This window comes from Perca flavescens, chromosome 17 (genome assembly GCF_004354835.1).
Source record: "Perca flavescens isolate YP-PL-M2 chromosome 17, PFLA_1.0, whole genome shotgun sequence".
NCBI lineage: Eukaryota > Metazoa > Chordata > Actinopteri > Perciformes > Percidae > Perca > Perca flavescens.
The window spans coordinates 26,419,386-26,441,534 of NC_041347.1; the positions used below are offsets into that span (position 1 = coordinate 26,419,386).

At 42.3% G+C, this 22,149-nt stretch overlaps 1 protein-coding gene and 1 long non-coding RNA gene across 2 annotated transcripts in view; one reads left to right on the forward strand and one right to left on the reverse strand.

The window, feature by feature from the left end:
- The window catches only part of meis1b (Meis homeobox 1 b), an 80,356-nt gene extending 62,543 nt beyond the window's left edge, over positions 1 to 17,813 (reverse strand). The window contains exons 1-7 of the mRNA XM_028602881.1: positions 17,101 to 17,813; positions 15,061 to 15,281; positions 13,789 to 13,930; positions 13,424 to 13,474; positions 12,801 to 12,851; positions 11,350 to 11,496; positions 2,070 to 2,181 (exon numbers count right to left, since the gene is read on the reverse strand). Coding sequence (XP_028458682.1) covers positions 2,070 to 2,181; positions 11,350 to 11,496; positions 12,801 to 12,851; positions 13,424 to 13,474; positions 13,789 to 13,930; positions 15,061 to 15,281; positions 17,101 to 17,112 — 736 coding nt within the window. The 5' untranslated portion in view covers positions 17,113 to 17,813. The remainder of the gene's footprint in view (positions 1 to 2,069; positions 2,182 to 11,349; positions 11,497 to 12,800; positions 12,852 to 13,423; positions 13,475 to 13,788; positions 13,931 to 15,060; positions 15,282 to 17,100) is intronic.
- Positions 17,814 to 17,891: 78 nt separating this feature from the next.
- On the forward strand, positions 17,892 to 21,949 carry LOC114571732 (uncharacterized). Its single transcript, XR_003694705.1, has 3 exons — positions 17,892 to 18,162; positions 19,823 to 20,131; positions 20,944 to 21,949. It is a non-coding gene; the product is annotated as an uncharacterized LOC114571732 (long non-coding RNA).
- Positions 21,950 to 22,149: the final 200 nt, after the last annotated feature.

Below are 22,149 nucleotides of genomic sequence, written 5' to 3' on the forward strand. Positions count from 1 at the left end.
TCGGTCCCAACTCTCGTAACACTTGGACAAATCAAAGCACCTGATTCATTGCACTGACACACACCAACGCACATGCACATGTACACAATCACTACCCCACATTTTATCCTCTGATGAAATTCAACAACAAACAAAAACCTACAATAGTGGGGATGACTGCATTGCACTTGCACTTTACATACTGTGCTGCTATTCTGCACAAGCTGCTACTCTCCACTGCACTTTAATACTCTGTGCCCAAGCTCGTCCTATATGTCTGTCTATATGCTGTATTTTATGTGTTTTTATTCTATTTATTTCCTTGTTTTATACTGACATAAGCTGGGGGAACAATATCTCATTTTTTGTATGTATGGAAGTACACAAGAAAATGACAATAAAGTAAATCTTGAATCTTGAATGAGAGAGAGAGAGAGAGAGAGAGAGAGAGAGAGAGAGAGAGAGAGAGGAGGCAGGCCAACATAAGGAGTGGGCCTATAATTGGAAAGATGTGAAAAATGAAGTGTCAGTTTGGTCAATAACGGGCAAAGGTCACAGAAGCAGGAACCCAAACTCGGCACAGAGCACGCTCATTAGAGCGACCAATCAGATCTTGCCTGGCTGCCCCAGACCATTAGTCATCAGAGGTAGAGGCGGGCACATACACACACACACAGATATTGCTTTGTGTACTGTAATTTCTCTTTTTCATCAGTCGGTTCTCCTCTTCTCTTGCACGTCATCTGTCTTTTATTTTTATCTCCACTCATGTCTCACCTCCTAGTCCCTCAGCTCCTCTGTCGAACATTAATGACAAGTGAAAAAGAAAGACAAACAGTACGTGTGAGAGAGAGAGAGAATGTGCGCGAAAGACACAGAAAGAGAGAGGATGAGACAGAGTGTGAGACGAACAGAGAGACAAAGAGAGACAAGAGAGTGTGTGTTGACTATATAAATGGCCGCTCATTGGAGTGGAAGGCATGGCGGCGCTCTCTGCTCCCACCCAGGCTCTGCCTTCTGGCACTGGCAACCCTACAGACTGCTCGCCTTGACTTTGCTTTCAATAATAAATGAAGTTGCTTTTTTGCCTACAGTTTGTTTGCAACGCCCCCCCCCTTCCTACACCACTGCCAACCCATCATACCACTGCTGCCTTTTTCTCTCTCATAGACACACACACACACACACACACACACACACACACACACACACACACACACACATATTCTTAGACTGCATACGCATCCAGCCTCAGCATAGTTATCTGGTCCAAGGACTGTAGACAAATATTAGACCCTTTGAGGCTAAACATAATATTAATGAAAAATCAAGTAAATCGAAATTAAATTAAATGCAAATTTTACACATTTAGTTAATGTATGATTAATGTATGATTATGTATTGATTATGATATGATTAATCATTAATGTCAAAAAGGCGTCTCTCTTTTTAGCTTTCATTTCCTCAAACGGGCATGCAATCCTTTTACCAATACTAAAACATAAAAAAATCGCTATCTTAATCTTATGACAAGAGGATCATATGACAACAGAAAAGAGAAAGAGAGCAGAAAGAGCCAACTACTTTGTAGAGAGAGTTCTGCAAACTAAGTAGTCAAACAGTACATACTGTACAATATGAACTGTGTAGTCTGGGATACAATAAAAGCAGGAGCACACAAACGCATCACATACACATGCAATCAGATGTAGAGCAGACTGCATGCTAAAGGAGTGTAGCGTGAAAGGAAGACAGAAATCGCTCTCTAGACTTGGGTACGAGCCATCTACCACACCATGTCTGCTCTGCCAATGTGTCCCTGAGCAAGACAACGAATGCCTCCCATGTCCAAAAGTGATCTTAGCTGACCATGACCTCTGACCTCTCTGTGAGTTACTTGTAGCAACTGTTGCAAAAACTTAATCCCTTTTCAAACATCCTGAATAAGCCTGTCAGACATCTGAAAAGGTTTTCTATCATGTATTTGATGTATATGACATCATGTAGCAGACGAAATACACTCGGCACATTGAGCACCTCCCCTTCTGCTCCACCTGATTAATAAGAAAAAGATGGAGACAAAGTCTTACCTTGTTCGCTGCTGTTGTCGCCACTGTGTGATGTGTGTCCGCCGCTGGACGGTCCCGGCGTTCCTCCAGAGCGTGTGGATGCCGTGTCATCATGATCTCTGTTCCAGGATGTCTGTCACAGAGAGAGAGAGAGAGAGAAAGAGAGAGAGAGAGAGAGAGGATGGTTAATAATGAATAGAATGTGTCTTTACATTATGTGGAAGTCCCCACACATATTCAAAAACGCACACTCCAAACAAAATTTATCATATGCCAACTCTCAGCCCAGTCACGCAGTGTGTGTGAGCCCCCGCAAACCTCTTATGGAATGAGGATTATAGGGGCTCGATGAAGAGAAAGGGCCAGACGAATAGCGAGCGAACATGTTGTATTAGTTCCCAGCTTTCTGAGGCATGCAATCCACGGCTGCCTCCATTTGGCTCAAACCACTAGCAGATGAAAATACAAAACAGCTACAACTTAAGATAGGCCGCAGCGAACGCCAGGGAGTGATGTCATCCAAGCAGACCAGAGAGAGAGGGAGAGAGAGAGAGGTAAATAACTCAAAGTATTGCTACATAAGTATGAATCCTCTGTTTTGTCCAAAATTGTAACACAAAATGGATGACCAATCCCACTAATGTAAAATAAAATTTTATTTGGGAAAGCAGAGCCAAGACAGAGACATAACCAAATAAGTTTATATATAATAAAATAAAGTTTTCCCACAATCTTTTATCAAATATAAAATTAAACAAAAATACTGCATGACCAACCAAACTGAAGCTGATTTTATATACTTTATATAGACAAATAAAAAAAGTGAGGCATTACCACGGAGTGGAATTCGTTCCTTTCTCTACGAGTTTAAGAAAAATAACAGATGAACACAAGCAGCTGACTAGACAAAAGAGACCCGGGAGGCCTGGGTTTATATATAGTAAGGTGTGTATGCGTGTGTGTGTGTGTGTGTGTGTGTGTGTGTGTGTGTGTGTGTGTGTGTGTGTGTGTGTGTGTGTGTGTGTGTGTGTGTGTGTGTGTGTGTGTGTGCGCGCGCGCGCATGTGTAAGGGTAAAGGACAGTAGTAGACCAGAGTGTCACCAAGCAAATGGTCCAGACAGAAGGATAAAGGGAAGACACACATACAACATACACAACACACACACACACACACACACACACACACACACACACAACAATTAGGTACAGGTAAGCAGACATGACATACAAACACATACGGTCAGATACAACATACATTAAGTTAAATTTAAAGAAACATAGATATACATAGACACTGCATAAAACAAACGGGCACACACACACACTCACACTCTGCCAAATACGAAGCTGCTACATATTATTGAAACTTAACCAGATGTTACCTATTGTCTCTTAGTGCCTCTGAAAAGCAACATTAGCACTGAGGACAGGAGAGAAAAGAGACTTTAAAATAGAAGGAAATGGAATCTAATGTCTTATCACACGCAGCTGGCTTTCACAAGCAAACACGCAACAAACAAAACAGGCACACACAAACACTCGAGCCTGCTCTGTCGCCCTCGTGAGCCTATCTTTAGTCTGTCAAATCAAATGAAGCCGATATCAAGGGGCAATGTGGTGTTTGCATCACGCTTCTAGGGCTATGTGACGAAATGAATGATAGAAACCCAGATGGAGGAAGAGAGGAGGGAGAAGAGAGAAACACACTGGGGAACAACTGGTTTCAATTGGGATACTACAAGCAGCGCTGACTCTGCGAGGAGGATTTGGAGTCGAGTTTAGAATTATGAAAAAGAAGCAGACATTTAGTCATGACACAGGGTTTGTTTTAAACAAAACGTAGAAGGAATAAAATAACAGAAAAGAATATACAAGTCAGCAAATTCAACACATTTGGGTTCTATTAGAGCCCGTTTGATGTTCCTGGGCTATGAAATTATAATCCAGTGCTTACATGGACGATATAATCGTTGTTTTCCAAATTAGGCTTTGAGGCTTTGCAATAAAGAGGGAAGTCACTGCACAAAGACATGACTAGGATTGTGATTGGGTAGATAAACGTTGATTTTAACGGGGATAAGACACCAAGAGGGTCTTTTCTCCCACTTTTTGCAAATTCTTTTTTTGCTGACCGTAGAACGCTGAAAAATGAAACACCAGTGCATGACCGAGTAACTTCAGAGAACATCAGAAGTGAGGTAATCCAGACCACATGCTCAGCACGCAAACAGTTAACTCTGGCTTCTGCCAGCTCCTCCAAAAGTGCAGCTTTTAAAAATGAGCAGATCTTGTTTATTCAGAGCTCTGTGAAAAAGAAAGAAAGCACAGTACCCCCGGGGATGTCGAACGGCAAGTATTAAAAAACCCAAGAGAATCAGCGCGCAAAAGGAACATGTTTTTTCATTTTCTTTTTGTTTTAATTCCGTAACAAATTCCACTTGAAAATATAATTAGAAAGTGGAGGGGGAAATGGCAAACTACTGCATTAGCTGTAATTGAACAAAAGAGCGCTTTGCCTGCTGGGAGGTGGCCGCTGAGGCCCCATGGGAAAGGGGGCGGGGCTGAGACAGGGTCTAGTGGCATCTCCGCGGGGACACGGACTTTATTTATAATCACAGGCCGCCCTTGGACGGAACAGGCCCGGCACTGATCCAACACTCAATTAATACACACACGGCTGAGATCACACAACACACACATACCAGTACACACAGGTCGCACGTGCACACACACCCATACACTTATACGTTAAAACACTTTTTTGGTCACTTAGCTTGTACACACACACACACACACACACACACGCACACTAACTCACAAATACCTTTTATCTACCTTATGCAAACACATCACAGCACCACCATACTGACAGCCCCTGTTTAACAAAGGACACACCTTGACCACAAGACACACAGCGACAAAAAAACACACACACCCTGTGCCAACAAGACTGCACACAATGTAGAGGTCCACCTTCAAAATATGGGATATGTAAATCCACAAGATGAATAGATGCATAAACAGAAAGCTTGAGGAAACAGAGAGAAAGAGAGAGCTGTCCCTCTGCACACATAACTACACACTTGATTTATTCTATTTCCCCTTAATGAGCCGCCATGGTCTCTCTCTCTCTCTCTCTCTCTCTCTCTCTCTCTCTCTCTTTCTCTCCACCTCTCTTTAACTCTTTCTCACCCTTGCTCGCTCTCTCCTGTGCGGGATCTAGATTAATTCAATGCTTAATTGTTTAGTAAATTCAATTTTCCACATTCTATTCTGCCTAGCTTTAGCTAAAGTTCTTAAATCTGCCGTGCCAAGCCGAGGGAACCCTGTTTGGAAGCCATGCATACCTTTTTTTCTTTTTCTTTTTTTTTTTCCTTACCATTTTTCTTCCTTCCACCACCCTAATTCACCATGAAAAGATTTTCCTTGCTGGAAATTCTGATTCCACTATGATCGGTGAGGCATTCCAATCCAATGCATTCTCATTGTGCCGCGTCTAAGACGCGAGGGGGGCTTCCCTTTCTCGCTGTGCCAGGCCCCATATCATACAAGCGCTCATGCAAGAAATGTTGCCTTGCCAATTCATTTGCAATAATAAAGAAAATGGTTAAGGTTGTTGTGCTTTGCCCCCTTCCCTCACTCTGAAATATCTTTTGTGATGATATGGATATTTACTTTTCGCTCTGTGCCAGCGAGCGTGCAGGAATAATCATATGTGCATACTTAACGGCACAGACATAAATATCCAAATAACCCCACACACATACTGTACACTCTTCAGTGGTGGTACATCTGAATCAAAGATGACAGTTGGGCTACTCCATCCCCCAGAATTCTTTGGTGCATATGTTCTCTGCGATTGTTTTCTTTAACACCATTTTTGACCTTTGCAGCAGCACAGCTTCCTCAAGTTGAAATCTGCGAGAATGCCATAAGTGTTGCAGCAGCGAGATGGCCAGCAATAACTCCGGACACATTCTCCCACTCAGCTGAAGGCTGGTGAGGAAGCTGTTAGTGAAAGGGGCTGAAAGGCCAGCTATTGTAAACTCTTGTTTACTTTGCTTTCCACTGTGACTAGATAAAGCAGGATCTGCCTCTCTGATAACCGGCCAGACAAGTGCTTGCCCAACTACCTCCGCTTTCTCTGCTCTCTCCACCCCTCTCCTGCCCTCGCCGCAATATTAGTGCTTCCAAAATGAAAAGAGGGGCTGATAATCGTATGCGTGGTGCAAAAAATAAAATAAAAGGACTGGAAGAGCAAAAGACCCTCCTCCCTCCCATTCTGCACCCCCACCCCCCCCCCCCCCCCCCCCCCTTTCTCCCTAACTCTTCACAATAGACAAAGAAAGAAGAAATAACCTTATAATTGCTGAAGGGGGTGAGAGAGAAAACTGGATTTGGTCTCTTGAGTAAGTAAAGTATGCTACATTGAATAGCCGTCAGGTACTCTTCAATCGGCTTTTTAAAACTGGTGGGTTAACCTCATAGAGACAACCAAAGATAATTACATGTTTGAGATAATTACCAGAGCTTTCAAAGTCCATTTAGATGACACTCGCGGAAACTGACAAAGTGATTTTCTTTCTCTGTGGCCTCTTCCACTTCAGCTCTCGCTGCAGACTCCTTGTTTACTCTCTGCAAGCTGAAATCCAAACAAAAACATTAACTCGAGTGCTCTCCCCTCCGCGCTATCTAACCCCTAAACAAAGCATATTTCTTTTCATTCAGTTGCGAATGAAAAGGCAGGCGTCATTTCTTAATGACATGTTTTGCTGTGGTTTCTTTTCGTTAGCCTAGCCTAGCTTGACTCGCAGCCGCTGTGCTGGGATGTTCTCGGTGGATCCCTTGGAGACGGGCTGTTTGTGACGGTGGCCATTGTCAGAGGCTTGCAGGGGGTTAAGGGGGAGAGGAACTTTCCATTAGCTAAGTACACATGTGTTAAGCTAGGTTATTGTTTACTTAGCCAAAGAAACCACAGCAGGCCTCGGGGACAGACATGGCAGCCCATCATAAGTAACACGAGACACAAGCCAAGAACTTTATTTGCAATTGGGATTTTGTGGCTATCACAAGAGAATAGCTATGACACAGTGCTACTCCTCTAAGCAATAGTTTCCAGCAATACTACATGATTTAAAAACAACTAATAAATCAACTGAAAAAACTCCAGAACCTAGTACAAAAAAGTTGATGTCTGAAAAATGTATAAAAGTATATAAGAAGCTCCTGACACTCTTGTTCTTTGAAGTCACCCTGGCCCTGATTTGCTTAATCAGAATCACCCCTACTTGTTATTCCACCACAATAATGAAGAGGCTAAGAAACACACAAGTCACGTGGTCGCCTCTTTGTATCACTTGTTGAATCCCTAACAGCCGCCCTGCATTCACTCCCCAATGGAAAAAAAGGGGAGTTCAGGGGAGGGGAGGGAGGAGGGGGTGTAGAGGGGGGAGGGGTGAGAGGGGGTCAAACCCCTCCTCTATTCAACTACAAAAGCTGCTATTACCAACAATCACCACGAAGATTCAAAAGTCTGTATTACGATCAGCAGCGTGCCACTGTAGGAGAGACGGGGAATGAAAAAGAGAGAGAGAGAGAGAGAGAGAGAGAGAGTGCGTGCGCCTGCATAGTCGGCTGTAACTTGATCCATACTTCAACAAGAAGCGGATAGATTAGCGATAGTGGTGTACTGATTAGGAAAATAGTGGCTGACCCCAGCGGTCAGGGTTTCCATTGAGTTAGGAGGGGAGGGGGCCAGGGGTCACTCTTTGACCGCCAGAGTTACCTAAACCAACACTGCTGGGTCTCACTGACCTGGAAACCAGCACTTGTATGGCATAACAGTGCCAATTGTTGGGAAAAGATACCGCGATAGCGCTATCAAGAGTAAATTCTTACACAGTGACCACAACACTAAGCTCACACAAGCAGGGTTTGTTTAGGAAAGATTGTGTGGGACATGAGAAAAACAGCAACGGTCCTAAATGTAGATGGTATTTTAGATTGTGGGCTATTTCACATTGTTTTTACATGATTTCAACAGCAAAATCAGTGTCACCAAAGCCTCTATAATATAAAAATACCTCTTCACTAAATTAACTCCACAGGTCAACTGCTGAGCATTCATAATCACTTAAGACTTTCTCACATCCACAAAAAGGCAAGCAGAGAATAATTTTTAAGGGAAATCTCAATTATTTCCAGCCCACTTCAGCCTGCATGGCTCAATCAAGTAGAGGAGCTCTTGAGACTTGGAGTGAGTCCTCAGCACTATTAGTAGTGTTCTGCTCTACAGCGGAGAGCCGAGGCCCTCGGAGTTCATTAGCAAATTGCTGCGCCCTTCCCTGTGCTCTCTGCGCAATTAAAGGCAACTGTGCAAATGACGTACAGCGGCGTGGAAATAGATCCCTGCTTCTTTAGACTGAGGTGAACATGTGCGTCAGGCAAATAGGGATGCAATCAGCAGAGCGACTGTTGCCACATTTCCACAACAAGAACTGAGACAGACGCAGCCATATTTAGTGTGGACACGAGCCTTTCCACATTAAAGGCCTCTGCAAAATTCACTCAGAATTATGGAATTTTATTGTCTTTTATGTTTATATGCAACTGAATGTGTAGGTCTAATGGGGCAGCTGGAAATGTGCTGCTTCAAGTGAAGAAATGAGGCAAACGTGGTGGGAAGCTCTCCAGGGAGTGGCGGGGAAAGGGTTAAGAAAGTCCAACTGGTGCTAACCAGTCACTCCACTCACATAGCACCTGAGGGGGGTGCTGCATTTATCAGGCCAGTCTGAACACACACATACACACAGCAGTGTACACACACACACACACACACACACACACACACAGAGACATACACATATGCATACACTTGTAGACACATGCATGCACACTGTTCGTGCACATTTGCACACACACACACCTATACATACAGACACACACACCTACACAGAGACACACACACACCTACACACAGAGACACACACAAACACAGGAGGGTGAGCCCAAACAGGCTGGGCTGCATTCACAAGCCAGCGCAGAGCCTCTCTGACTTTTTCACCTCTCAGCTATGCTCTGCTTTCTTTTGAAAGGGGCGCCCAGCATCCCTCCATACTCGCCTGTAAAGAATATTCTGAAAATTACTGTCCTGACGCAAGGGTGCATAATGCAGCAAGAAAGTCAGCGTTGTTGGATTGTTGAGTTTAATAAATTCAAAGTATTTTTTTTCCTCTGACAATTTTTTTCCTCCTCTGCTACAGTCGCCTCACTGGAATAAATTGGTTTATGAATAAATGAGCCTGCTTTCTCAGTCTTGTTAACATTGTTCTTTTGTGCAAATTCTCAGCATTTTTTTCCAGTCCACTTCAACTTTATGCCCGAGGGCATATATTAAAAATACATATGGAAAGGGATAATGCACACACAACGCAAATTCGTTAAGGATGTCACTGCCTAACAACCGCAGATAAGATGTCACACAAAAATAGCCCACGAAACTCAAAATATATATATTCAGCAGCATGTAAGTTATGGAGTGTAGTGCCATTAGATTGACAATATAAGTATTCAGCAGTGAGAGGCATGCACCCTCCGCCTGTCTGGATATACCCATTTATACACAGCCTGCTGTTGTGGACAGCCTCCATGTTATCCTACTGGAACATCAGTCAATCCCTCAATATTACACATCTGTCAAAAAGTTTCCCCTGCGTTGTAATGCAAACTATCTATGCCTGTAGGTCATTTATATTATTCTGTCATATCAGCGTAAACAAAAGCTTTTAAGTTTTGCCCTGAATTGGATATATGTAGGGACCATCATTATATTAAAATAGGCCATGTCTTCATCTTACAGTCAATTAAAGATCTGCATCAGTGCCTCAAGCACATCATAATTTTCTTCATATACCTAGAAACCCAAAGGTTTTAACAGACTCTATTTCCATATCTATATAACATAAGGCTCCTGACCTATCTAATAAAAAAAAAAAAAACTTTGAAAACTGAATCCCCAGAGAATACAACATCCCTTCAAAGAGACACTTAAATGCACAAGTGGTGTCTGTGTTATTTAATTCTGTTCCTGGATTAAATGAAGTATAATCTTCCGGGTGATCTTTCTCATTTCCATAATCAGACATAAGGGCCGGGGATGGCATGCGCGGCGGGGTGGGGGGCTTCCCACTCAGGCCCCAGTCCGCTCACAGTCCTGCCATTCAGCCCATAAAAAAGCCGATGGCTGCCTCTCTCTCTACTCAGACCGGCCACTCAACCATATGGAAGTCCGCGGATTTAAATTATTAAGCCTAATCGCTTCATTACTTTTTATGTCGGACTATCCAACTAATCCCTTTAATTTGTCCACTTGATTTTTTTCCCCTCATCGGTATCCATAGACTATATAGTCGCTACTCTCCTAAACCATTCCTTGAAACTCTTGGGGTAGTTTGACTTATTAAAACATGGTCTCATAGTCTACAGCCCTGTCTCCTACACAAATGACTCGAGAAAATCCAGATTTGCATAATTCTAATCATCGGTTGCTGTTATCATTATTTAACGGCAGTGTATGGACCATTAGGGTCATGCCTGCGCGCACACTACAATGTCCCCGGAGTACCAACACTCAGTGGAGCACATAATGAAGGCTGTGGTTATCTCTGATATCGGCACAAAAGAAAACACTCCCTAATCTACTTTTAATACGCTGCTTCTATTGCTTTTCGAAAACAAACCTTCTTATTGGTACTGGATCTGGGCGCTCTGAGCGAAATAAAGGAGGAAGAGAAGAAGGGTCTCGATAAGCAATGTGCACTCATGTCTAAGGAAAAATACTGACAAGACGCGTAATGAACCGTGAACTCCAAAGTGGAGAAACCAAGGCACCTCAGCCACAGTGTGCAGCCCGTCCTGCTGCTGCTCTCCTGGGCTAGACAACAGAGAGGAGCTGATAACGTTTCGCTTTGGTTCAAAATAGACACAGAGAGGAAAGAAAAATGGAGAGAGGCACTAAATTAAAATCGACATGAAACAGGTCAAGTTTATGGCGATGCTTTTTCGAGCTAATCTTCCCAGGTCGGTTCCGGGTTCACGTCTTAATGGGCCAATAATAGCAACATTATTCAGAATTTTTTTCATTCCGATGGATGGAATGTAAAACGGCCTTAATCATTATGCAAATAACAGCGCAGCGGAGTAGTGACCCAGAATAGCTGAATAGCCAGCAGGGAGAACACACACACCACACACACACACACACACACAGAGACAGAGGGAAAGAGAGTGAGATGTAGGCTACCTGATCAAGGGCCACCGATGATCTTGTGATTTCCTCGCTGTCAGATTTGGACCCGCCCTCTCTGTCGTCTATGACCAAGTCGATGGGCATTTTGCCTTTCAAGCAGCTGATGTACCGGTGACAGAAATTATCACACAGCTCGTGAACCTTCAGAGAGAGAGGAGGCAGAGGCGGTTACACACTCACCCAAAAGGGACATCATCATATACGACTGACATGTGCAACCACAACACAGCCCCAACTCTCTCTCACTCACACACACAAGCACACACACACACACACACACACACACACACACACACACTACAGCCTTTGACATGCAAAAGAGTTTTTAGGCAATTTGGCAAACCCAAAGATCACAGCACAGTTGTTGCATCTAAAATATTTAAATATTTTAAGAGTTAACATGAAGCATGACAGAGTGATCGCTGACACTATATTACCGTTTTGGCACTGTAATACATAATTAGGCTAAATATGGTCATGAACTCCTTTTTTTTTTTCTCCAAAAAGTTTTATTTTTTTAATCTAAAATTCTAAAGGCTGAGGTGTGTCCAGTTCCCGTGCCGTGCCGTGCCGTGGCAGTGCGATCCATCCGGACTGTGATCGTAATTTTATTTTTTCTCCTCTCAAAATAGAGATATCCTCGAAAATTGACAGTGACAAGAGGGCTCAGGGGCTACAACGCACTCAACACCCGTGTTAAATTCATCATCGGTGCCCCGGGTAGTGGCCATTAGAGGAGGGTGACCCGCTTGACTGACATTTAAGGTAAACTGTTTAATTCCGTCGACTTATTACATTATCGCTGCCAATGCGGAGCATCTTATCGCCCGAGAAGCAAAAATGTCAGATGGGCAGAGCAATACAGATAACTGCAAACCAACTCAAACTTGATTTACATACAAATGGTATTTATAGAACTATAAAGTATACAGTTTACAACCTCTTTTTTACAGCACAGGTTGCATAATTTGAGAAGGGCAGTGCATGGGAAGCAACTTTTAAAGACTAAAACTTTTAACAGCTTTCCTAATATTCCATAATGTTACAGTTTGGGTTAAAGTTGACTGTACATGCTACTGTAGTCCATCTGATACGGAGACAAATCAGAGTTTTACACCCACTACTCCCTCTATTCACAGATGGCTGCTGGGGCCTTTTTGCCCTCCACAAAGAATCATTTCTAAAAAACCCGCAAAGTTCGCCTATGTTTCACCTTGCATGCAATTTCTGCCAGCATTAAACTTCATTAAAACATGCGGGGAGATTTGACCACAGAGATATCCGTTCCAGTTGTAACAGCTTGCGTCGTGATTAAACGCGGAAGAGAACTGGCCCCTTGATTGATTTTGACGCTAATTATAACCGACTAGCAAAAATACATTTTTGCAAATACAGCCCATAGGTCTGAAGTGGCACACCGGACAGAAATGGCGAGAGAATATTACCTTCTCCAGCTCCAGAAGATGAAATCGTAAAACTTGAATGGCTTGAATCATCTGAAAAATTAAAATAACAATGAAAAATGAGCTGCTCACATCTCTTGGTATTAAACAGACACGTGTTTCTCAATACAAGTAACCACAGACGAGGAAAATATTCATATGAATGGATTTTATGTGGAACTAATATTAAACTTAGACGTTATTGCAATATGGAGAGCAGGCATACAGTACATGCTGGTGCTGCAATAAGCCTCAGAGTCAGAGATCTATTAGCCACCAACTAGTCGTGAGGAAAACGTAACTGTCACATCACATTCAAAGTACCAAACTGTACAAAGTGAAAAGCATGAATAGAATAACTTTCCAGGCAGAGTTCAAAGGTTTGTGTCAGCTGTAACAGCGGCCCTTCATCTACAGATACAACCGGGGGCCATCATGATATCAAACCGCCCAGAGAGAGGAACAGCACCTCCAATCCTGCTTTGACTTTTCAGAACCGGCATGGCTCTCTGACACATACAACCCGTCAATAAGCATGCAAATAACAGCTGGTACATATAAAAAAAAGACTCTGGGAAAAAATAGAAAATGTAATTGCTCACATACAAAAATATAATGTATCTTACCAGATTATCCAATTCTGGATTTGATGAAAATAAAGGCTTTTCTGCCCGGATCTAAAAGCAAAAACATTTTCACAAAATATATTAATATATGATACAGTTATAAATATTGTATAACGTAAGGTTACATGTAGCATGTAAGTGCACGTAATGGTGTAGCCTATTAATTCCTACTTTACGCACAGCAAACACTATGCAATTTAAACATTTTAAGTCACTTTTCTTTATTAGTGAATGCCATTTTATTTCCTCTCATTGCAGGCTTAACTTTACGCACAAAAGCAAGAGCTCCACACGTAATGCATGCAGGTGAGAGCTCAACCAGCCCGAGCATGCAGATTAAAAAAAAAAAGTCAAACTTTCCTGACCTGTTTTGCAAACACTGCTATGTCCTCATTGAAAGATTCCGATGAACAGACGTCTCCTCCCGCCACCCCGGGCTCTCTGGGGGTGCAAGTCGCTAATTCACATTTCTCAAAAATCAGTGCAAGCAAGGGGAACAGGGGGTGCCTGGAAACACACACAATAGCAAATGTCACTAGAGAGAACAGCGCCGGGGTCAAGACTACTCCAGGCTAGATTTAGCCAGCCATGCTACTCTTCAACAACTCGCCCATGGGGACTGCTGCTGCAGCCCATGCTATTATATTATGCAGAGGCTCGGAGAAAGGCTGCAAACAGCGGGCAGACTTCTGTGATTAAATCTAGGCGCGCCTAATAGCATAAAAGCTTTAGAGTCAGTCAAACAATTTCTTGCACAGGTCTCCGTTTGGATCCAGGTGTGTGTGTGTGTGTGTGTGTGTGTGTGTGTGTGTGTGTGTGTGTGTGTGTGCGTGTGCGTGTGTTTGGCGAGAGCCTCTGAAGCTGTAGGCGACAGGATGTGCGCACATTTGTTGATTATTTATTGTTTAGGTCATCAGAGTAAATATGTGCAGACTGGTAATGTGTTGAAAGTTAGGTCAGTATATGGCGTAAGATGGAGAAACTGTTACTGGCATGTTTAGCCACCGTGAAGATATCATTCTTAGTTTTTTAATTAACTCCTGTAAATTAATAAATGACATGCATATGTGGGATTCCCTTCAAACGCGATATATTTTTAATTTCCTGAAGCCTGGCACATTATACACAATTAATTAAAATTGTTAAAAGAGAGAGGTAATTATTTTGCTCATAAACGATAAAACATTTAAAAGAAATTAAGCAAGTCAAATAAAAAAAAAAAAAATAATAATACATAATTATTCTTAAGAGTCAAAATACATTTTCCAGTGAACCAAATAGCGGAACATTTATGAGATAAACTCCATGAGTAAGCTATATTTCTTTTTCTAATATTTTTTGCAGTTGTTTAGCAGCGGAAAAGCGTAATAAGCATGAACAAAAAAATAATTCCCGAACTGTGCAACAATAAAAGAACAAAAAGGGCAGCAGCCACTCTCTTTCCCAGCGCCTCTGCAGCAGTTTGGGCTCCGTGCAGTGTTTGGCTGAAACACTTCACCGAGACGCACGGCCGTCCCGGGAATTGAGATGGTGTCCCTTTGCACCCTCTAGCCCACTCTGACTGCCCCCTCCAGGCCTGGATGCACGCCTGCCTGCCAGAGAGTGAGTTTCCCCGTGGACCGGAGGCTTGCACCTACCCGTATATAGCGTCTTTATCTCTCTTGAGAGCGTCGTTAACAGAGGAGCCCATACTGGGAGGCATGGTGTTGGTGTGGGCGGTGTGCGGATACTGGTGGGAGTGCAGCTGGGGCCCGTGGTTGAGGTGCACCGCCTGCATGGACCGGGCGCCGTGCGGGTCTCCGTACATGGTGGTCGGGATGCCCACCCCGTCCATCCCGTAGTGGGGCAAGTCTTCGTACTGCACACAACAAACACGCGGGTGAATATTCATGCACAAGAATAAACTCTGATTATAACTTTGCTATAAAACCACAAGTCAGGAATATGTTATAAAAGTTATTTGAAGTATTAGAAGTGAGACTTGAAGTCTTGTTTTTCTTCTAAATAAAAAAATAAAAAAGGAACATAGGGCAAAATAGTTTCATTAATTTCTAAAACAAGTCGACATGTTTCAGTATTTTTCTTAATTCAAAGGGGTTTCCTGACACTAGTGATCTGAGCTGCCTTTTTCTGCTTTCTTTCATGCTACTGACACTCTTCACATATGCAAAACAAGAGAAATAAATTCACCTCGGTCCCTTTATTTCGTACTTGTTTTCAGGGAAAGTTTTAAAGACTGTAATCTACGTGACTTGTTAAGCAGGATATTGTTCACAGTAAACAGACTATTGCGTTTATTCTAAAGTGAAAACTACTTTTTGTTTTCAACTTATTCACAGTGACCCTTGTAGCTCAAATAAATATGAGTGATTTAATATGTTTTAAAAATATTGGGAGTAGAACAAGTAAAACTAAAGCTACATGCCTCAGTTATTATTATTACTACTATTATTATCATTATTATTATTATTATTATTATTATTAGGAACCAGGCAGTATAAGTTTGAACTCCACGTCTGGATTCCTGTGTTTTCAGTGTGTACAACAACAATTGTCTTAAACTTGTAAATTGCAGTGTTTTCTAATTTTAAAGGCTCATGATTGTGCAGCATGTAATAACCCACCAAGCACACTGTGATTAGTGCATGCCACAAACACAAGTAAACGCATGTTGCGATTTTCAGATGATGTTAAACTGGAACTGAGATATTCAAACTTTTTCACGTGTCAGTTTTGAGTTGAATAATTTAGTCTCGCCTTTAACACGGTTGTTTTGGTAGTTGTTAAACTCTGCCGGTGTGCTTGAACGCAGAAATGTTGATTTAGGTATGCTGAAGCCTAAGTAAAAGCTTTACTCGAGGTTTGCTTCTTTAACGGATAAAAAAAGAGGCTTGAATTATTGATAGTGCTCTCTAGAAGTGACAAACAAGTGCCGGGAAAAGAGTAAAAAGCATTTTCACTTAAAGCTGAGCATTTCGACCCTAAAGGCAAAGAGGTGCAAACCCCAGCGTGGTGCAGCTCCAGTGCCAAACTATAGCAGCTAAATGTGTCCAGTGTGCCCCCAACATCTCTGCTTTTACACTGTTTACTATCCGTGTGACGATCCCAGCCGCTGTTCTGAAGCTGGAGCGTATGAATCAAAGCGTTTGTCATCACCTCATTGCCAAAAAAAAAACTGCCTCACTGGCATTATGCTAATTGTGCATGTTTTAGCACATTTTGCTGTGTAAAGTCGAGTGATGAAGCAGAACTGACAGTGAATTAAGGATTTTTGTTTTGTCCAAAAATGCTCCACTCAATATGAAATCTTGACGGAACAGTCTGAGGAGAAATGTGGAGATTTGTTTTGCCTCTATGCCCTCCCCCATTTCGCTTCCAGTAACTGGCCTGTCATAACTAATCTAAAAAACATAGCCGATGTGAGATATGATCACGCTTCCAATGTCCCTCAGTGGTCCGGTTTGTGGTGCAAACGAAATGGGCCGCGCGTAATACCGTTCCAAAAGACGCCAAAAAAAAAATGAAACTGTGTCTCCATGTGTCAGAAGACGACAGAAACTTTCGCCGCAAGTATGTGTCCGTGCGGGTATGTGTGTCATTAAGCCACGTTACAGTGCAGGATTGCATTCAAGCACAGCAGACTTAGAGAAACTTTTTAGGGGGATTGCCCTACGTACCCGTTGCGCCATAACCCTCCTGACTCCCTGGTCGTCCTTTCAGTTTAGATAAATCCCCTCTGAGGCCAGGGTGGAGACGAAATGAAGAAAGAAATCCAAATAAATGGGAAGATGTTTCAGCCAAAATCCCGTATGCCTCTTTTTCTCCACGGAACGGTGAAGCCAGCCCCCGCTTTCTGCGCAAGTTTAGCCCAGGCGCGGCGAATAGGTCCTCGGCTATCCTCGGGGCAGCGGCGCCACGCTCCTTTTCCAAAACCAGAATGAAAATAAAATAGCCCCTCAAACAAAACTGGCGACTCTCATGCCTTTTTGCCACTCCGCCTGTCAGTCAAAACGCGAGGGCTTGTCAAAAGTACCGGATGAATGATGGTCCGACGCGCGTCTCCAAGGGATCGGCACCACCTAAATGTTAATGGTCACAATCACAGTTAAAAAATGAAGCAGCTCTCCTCTCGTTTTCTTTGATCACTCTCGGCTCCCGGCTTGATTTTCTTATGCAAAAGCGTCTAGAGGAGATCAAGAGGAGGTGGGGTGATAATTCTGGCTTAGGCTTTCTTAAAGGAGCCACGATCGATGCTGTGCGTGTGTGCGTATATATGTGTGTGTATGTGTCTGTAAGTGTGTAAGTGCGTGTGTATCCGTGAGCCGCCTGCCCGTTTGTGTACAATGGATGTGTGTGTTGAGCTGAGGAGGAGCGGAGGATCTGGACCAGACTGCTGAAACCCGGAAGTAGTGGTGGCCATAACAGGTCGCGTCTTACACAACGCACCGGGCTGCAGCAAGTCGTGCGGAGAGGAGGGGGGGGTGGGAGGACCATGCGAGACCAGCCAGACGCACAGCGAGATGCAACAACACGGGGATAAACACCGAAGATCCAACTAGGACTCAAGCTTCATGTCTAATTCTCCTAAAATGACTTTAATCTTCAGTCTGGGGCCGTTTGTAAATACTGAAAAGCCTGTATTTCGGGATTGACGCGTCCAGTATCCACATCTCTGCTTGTAAACACTTTATTAACGGCGAATTGAACAAGCTTTCAACTCTGATGTGAGATATTGGGAGGTATGTTATCGAGAGCTTATATGATCTGATTGTATATCAAAGTTTGACTGGATATAACTTCATAAGCATTCCTATCATAAACTAATAATAAGCTAAAAGTATTATTCTAATAGTTTTATAGTCAGGTTAAGTTGCTGGTAGGCTGTCACCACCATGTCTGAATGTTATCCACAGTGCAGGCTGGAGCCAAACATCCAGTCTGGCAGGTTTTGACGTCTTGTAGCGTCTTGTCACAATTAACTTCTGTAGCCTACAGACGGTTTGCTTGCACGTTTGAATTAATGTGCATACGATTTGACAATGGGAATGCAAATGCTATAAAATGTTAGGAAAGTGTCAACTCCAGATAAAAAGAACAATAAATACAACTGTCTTCAAGTTACTTTGCGAGAACGGTTTATATTGAATTTGAATATTTTATTGTTTTATGTGCAAAAGCAGATGAATTACTCCCCATCCTGACACTGACCCTTCATGCTGGATTCTGTAAAGAAAAAGTCATTAAAACGTTAGAGAAGCTCTGCAAAGCATCTTTTAGATCCAAATAACAGTTCACATGTCATCCGTCCCTCTCCCCCACAGCAGCGCTGAATGGGTCGCTCCAGTCTGCCCGGGCTGTCCAATGGCAGAGGGGCTCAGGAATGGGAGCCCCCTATTGGCTCCCCACATGATCGATCCGGACCTGATTGATCGGTTTTAGGCCACATTTGCGAGGAGGCGCAAACTAAACATCGTCCGCGAACAGAAAACACACACACACACAGTTTTATGTCAACTTCTATAGGCTGTAAATTCACCAAAACACAGAGTATATACATATAGACAAATATATCTAATTTCTCTCTCTCTTTTCTCTCTCTCTCTCTCTCTCACACACACACACACACACACACACACACACACACAGACAGACAGACAGACAGACAGACAGACAGACACCAATGTTCACTTTACCTCCATTCTAAATGCACTCACTCTGACTTAACTTCTCAAAACCAGACAGACCCAACACTCAAATTCAGATATTGTCAAGTTTCTTCTCTCCCAGAAGTTATCATTTCACCGTGTGTCTCTTCACGGTTTGCAGTGCAGAGGTTGTAAAACTTTGGTCAAATATTGATGAGCTTTAATTCATGGAGATGAAACTTAGAATTATGAGTAATTTCAAGAAAAGTTATTATATCATTGAGTAATGTGTGGATGTAAATTAACAAAATAGTTTGAATTTACTACGTGAACTCGTTATATTTCATTCCTCACCGGGATATAAAGGGCTACAAATCGTATTTAATTTAGTCTATCAATGTTTTTATTATTATTATTATTATTATTATTATTATTATTATTAAGAAAAGACTATAACAGCCTCAAAAGCTGCATTAAATATTAACGATATATTTCATGGCATATGAACTCATATAAAGACGGGATAGGTTCCTAAAGGATTTCCAGAAATTCCAGTTTTGTTTATTTTTGTGGTTGTTTTCCACATGATGATCCCGACTACAGGTTTACCCAACTTTTCATTTATTTCTCAGCCCATAACACGTAAACGGAGAGTGTGTAAAAGAGCCACATTATCTCCTGATTATGTTCATAAGGTGTTGGTGGTCGGTGACAGCCTGTTTGAAGATTTTTTTTTTTTTTTTTTTTTGTGCAGCGCGTCCAGTCATCGATCATCTGCCCCCGGTGCCAGAAATGGTGTCATAACATGATAATGCGGCTTCACACATTCGGCGGTGATTCCTGCGGTAAAACCTGAGCGGTGGGATCCGTTGGGACAAATGTACAGGCATGAAATGACTATCAAAGCCTCCTGCAGACCGGCCGGTGAGGCTCCGAGGCGCGGACAGCAGAGAAGCCACGAAGCCGCGCAGGAGCAATGGACTTTTACGCACAGAGATACCGGATCAAATAATAAACTGGGTTGACTTGTACTCGTCGAATTACTTGATTCAATTATTTATTGGTGAGTAGAAGCTCTCATTTTATTTTTATATGGCGTAGGCCTATTTAATTAAACAGCGTAATATTGTCATTGATATTTTCTTGATGGGAAGTTATTTTTAATTAAACAAGAAGCTGTTGTTTAAATCCACTTTCAGCTAAATGTGTGCATTTAGTGAAACGTAAACAGGATTATAGCCTGGCTCACTACACCACAAGGCACACTAAATGTTAAGAGGGTTATAGACAAAAAAGCAAGCTAAATTAACATGAAAGGAGACCACATCAGCGCCTGACCACTGTAAAATAACTACAATGGCATTATAAAGCAATTAAGCTACGTCAATTAGCGTCTATAAAAGCAAACTGGAGCTCCACTTTCTCTCCTGGACTTGCTCTTTCGTGAGGGTCAGCACATTTTGGCATCCTGAAAGAGAGAGGGAGGAGGGGGGGCAAATACCGTCATTTATGTTTAATCCGCTTTGCGATGACGGTAATGCTTTGAGTCGTTTCAATAAAATCAGCAGGTATTACTTTCAAACGGATGAATGTAAATGGACAGCATGTCTGACTGCCGAAACAAATGGATGCGTTATTCCACGGCCTGTGCGCCGTGACTTGAGCAGTTTGGAGACAAAGACGAGCTGCAGCTTTTATGTTAGTTTATCAAAACACACGCAACATGGAAAACGTCTAAGACGTGTATCCCTCTAATGTTACATATTACTATTTTCAGTCGTCGCCAGCTATTTTGAGTTACACTTTTGTAATAAATAATGAAAATTTGAAAATGTATTTTCATACGTGCACTTTGAGTACATTTTTTTTCTCCAGGTCAGAGAACGACTGTCCGAGCCTTTGTGGTTGCCTGTCTGTGTGGAGCCACTGGCTGCCCGAGGTTTCAAACTGAGGTCAAACTTTTTGCAGCTCTGCGCCCAAACGTGTTGGGATCTGCAGAAGGCCACCGAGTCTCTCTGCTTTGTGTCACCGCTGCAGCACACAGGCAGACAGATAAACCTTCTGCAAAGTTTTCACAGCTCATCTAATTATATGAAACTACTAGTATATTATCGCCTGTCAGAATATCCAGCCGGATTCATTAAGGGTGCATTTAGGCGCTGTGAGCTCAGTCTAGGAAAAGGCGCTCGGCTTTGTACGAGTAAATGGTTTCTCTTGCCTCGAAGATTTATTTTAAAAGTTAGTGTAAAACCCAGTGTCACATGTTAAAGGCATGTAGTATAGCCTGATTCTCCATCGTCGTTTACAAACTGTTGTAACGTGTAGCAAAGGGTGACATTATTTTGAATACAGTTTGTCTCTGTAATAGATAATTGTAAAATGATGATAAGGTGTTTGCGAAAGTTTGATGATTAAAGAAAAAGAATGGCACTAATATTAACGAGTGTTCAATCACATGGCACCGAAAACATCCTGGTTAATAGGCTACTATGGCGTGTGTTTAATGGTGTAAAAGCATTGCTTTGGTATAATGGCAATAATATAGGCTAATGTTTCGCAATATTAATTTTAAACCATGAAATCAGTTACAGTGTGTACCAGGGGTAACGCTTTCCTCTGGGAGTTTTCACTTCTGTTGCATCCCGCAGTTTGGCCCCCATGTTAATCTGAGCTGCTCTCGTCTCTCACACACATTAATGCTTAATCATTTGCGCCTTCTACCGGACCTGTTGGAAATTACATGAGCTGCAGAAAGGCAGAGGAAGAGTTTTGCTCAGATAATTAAGATAAAAAGCAACCCCGCAAAATAAATCGACCGTTAAACTTTGTGTGTACTTCTGTTGGATTGTCGGCCTTTTTTATCTTTTCCAGCATGCTGGAACTAAATGCTAAATATTATGTTTGAATCTATAAAGAAATGGTTATATTTCTTGTGATCTTTGTTCATTTAAATAATTTAACATGCTAATAAAATATAGAAAAGTGCTCGTTGTCTTTTGGTGTGTTGCTTTTTATTGCAAATGTCTGTTTTTTTAGTTTTTTTTAGTTTTTTTTTTAAGTTAGATGTGAAACTGTTGATCA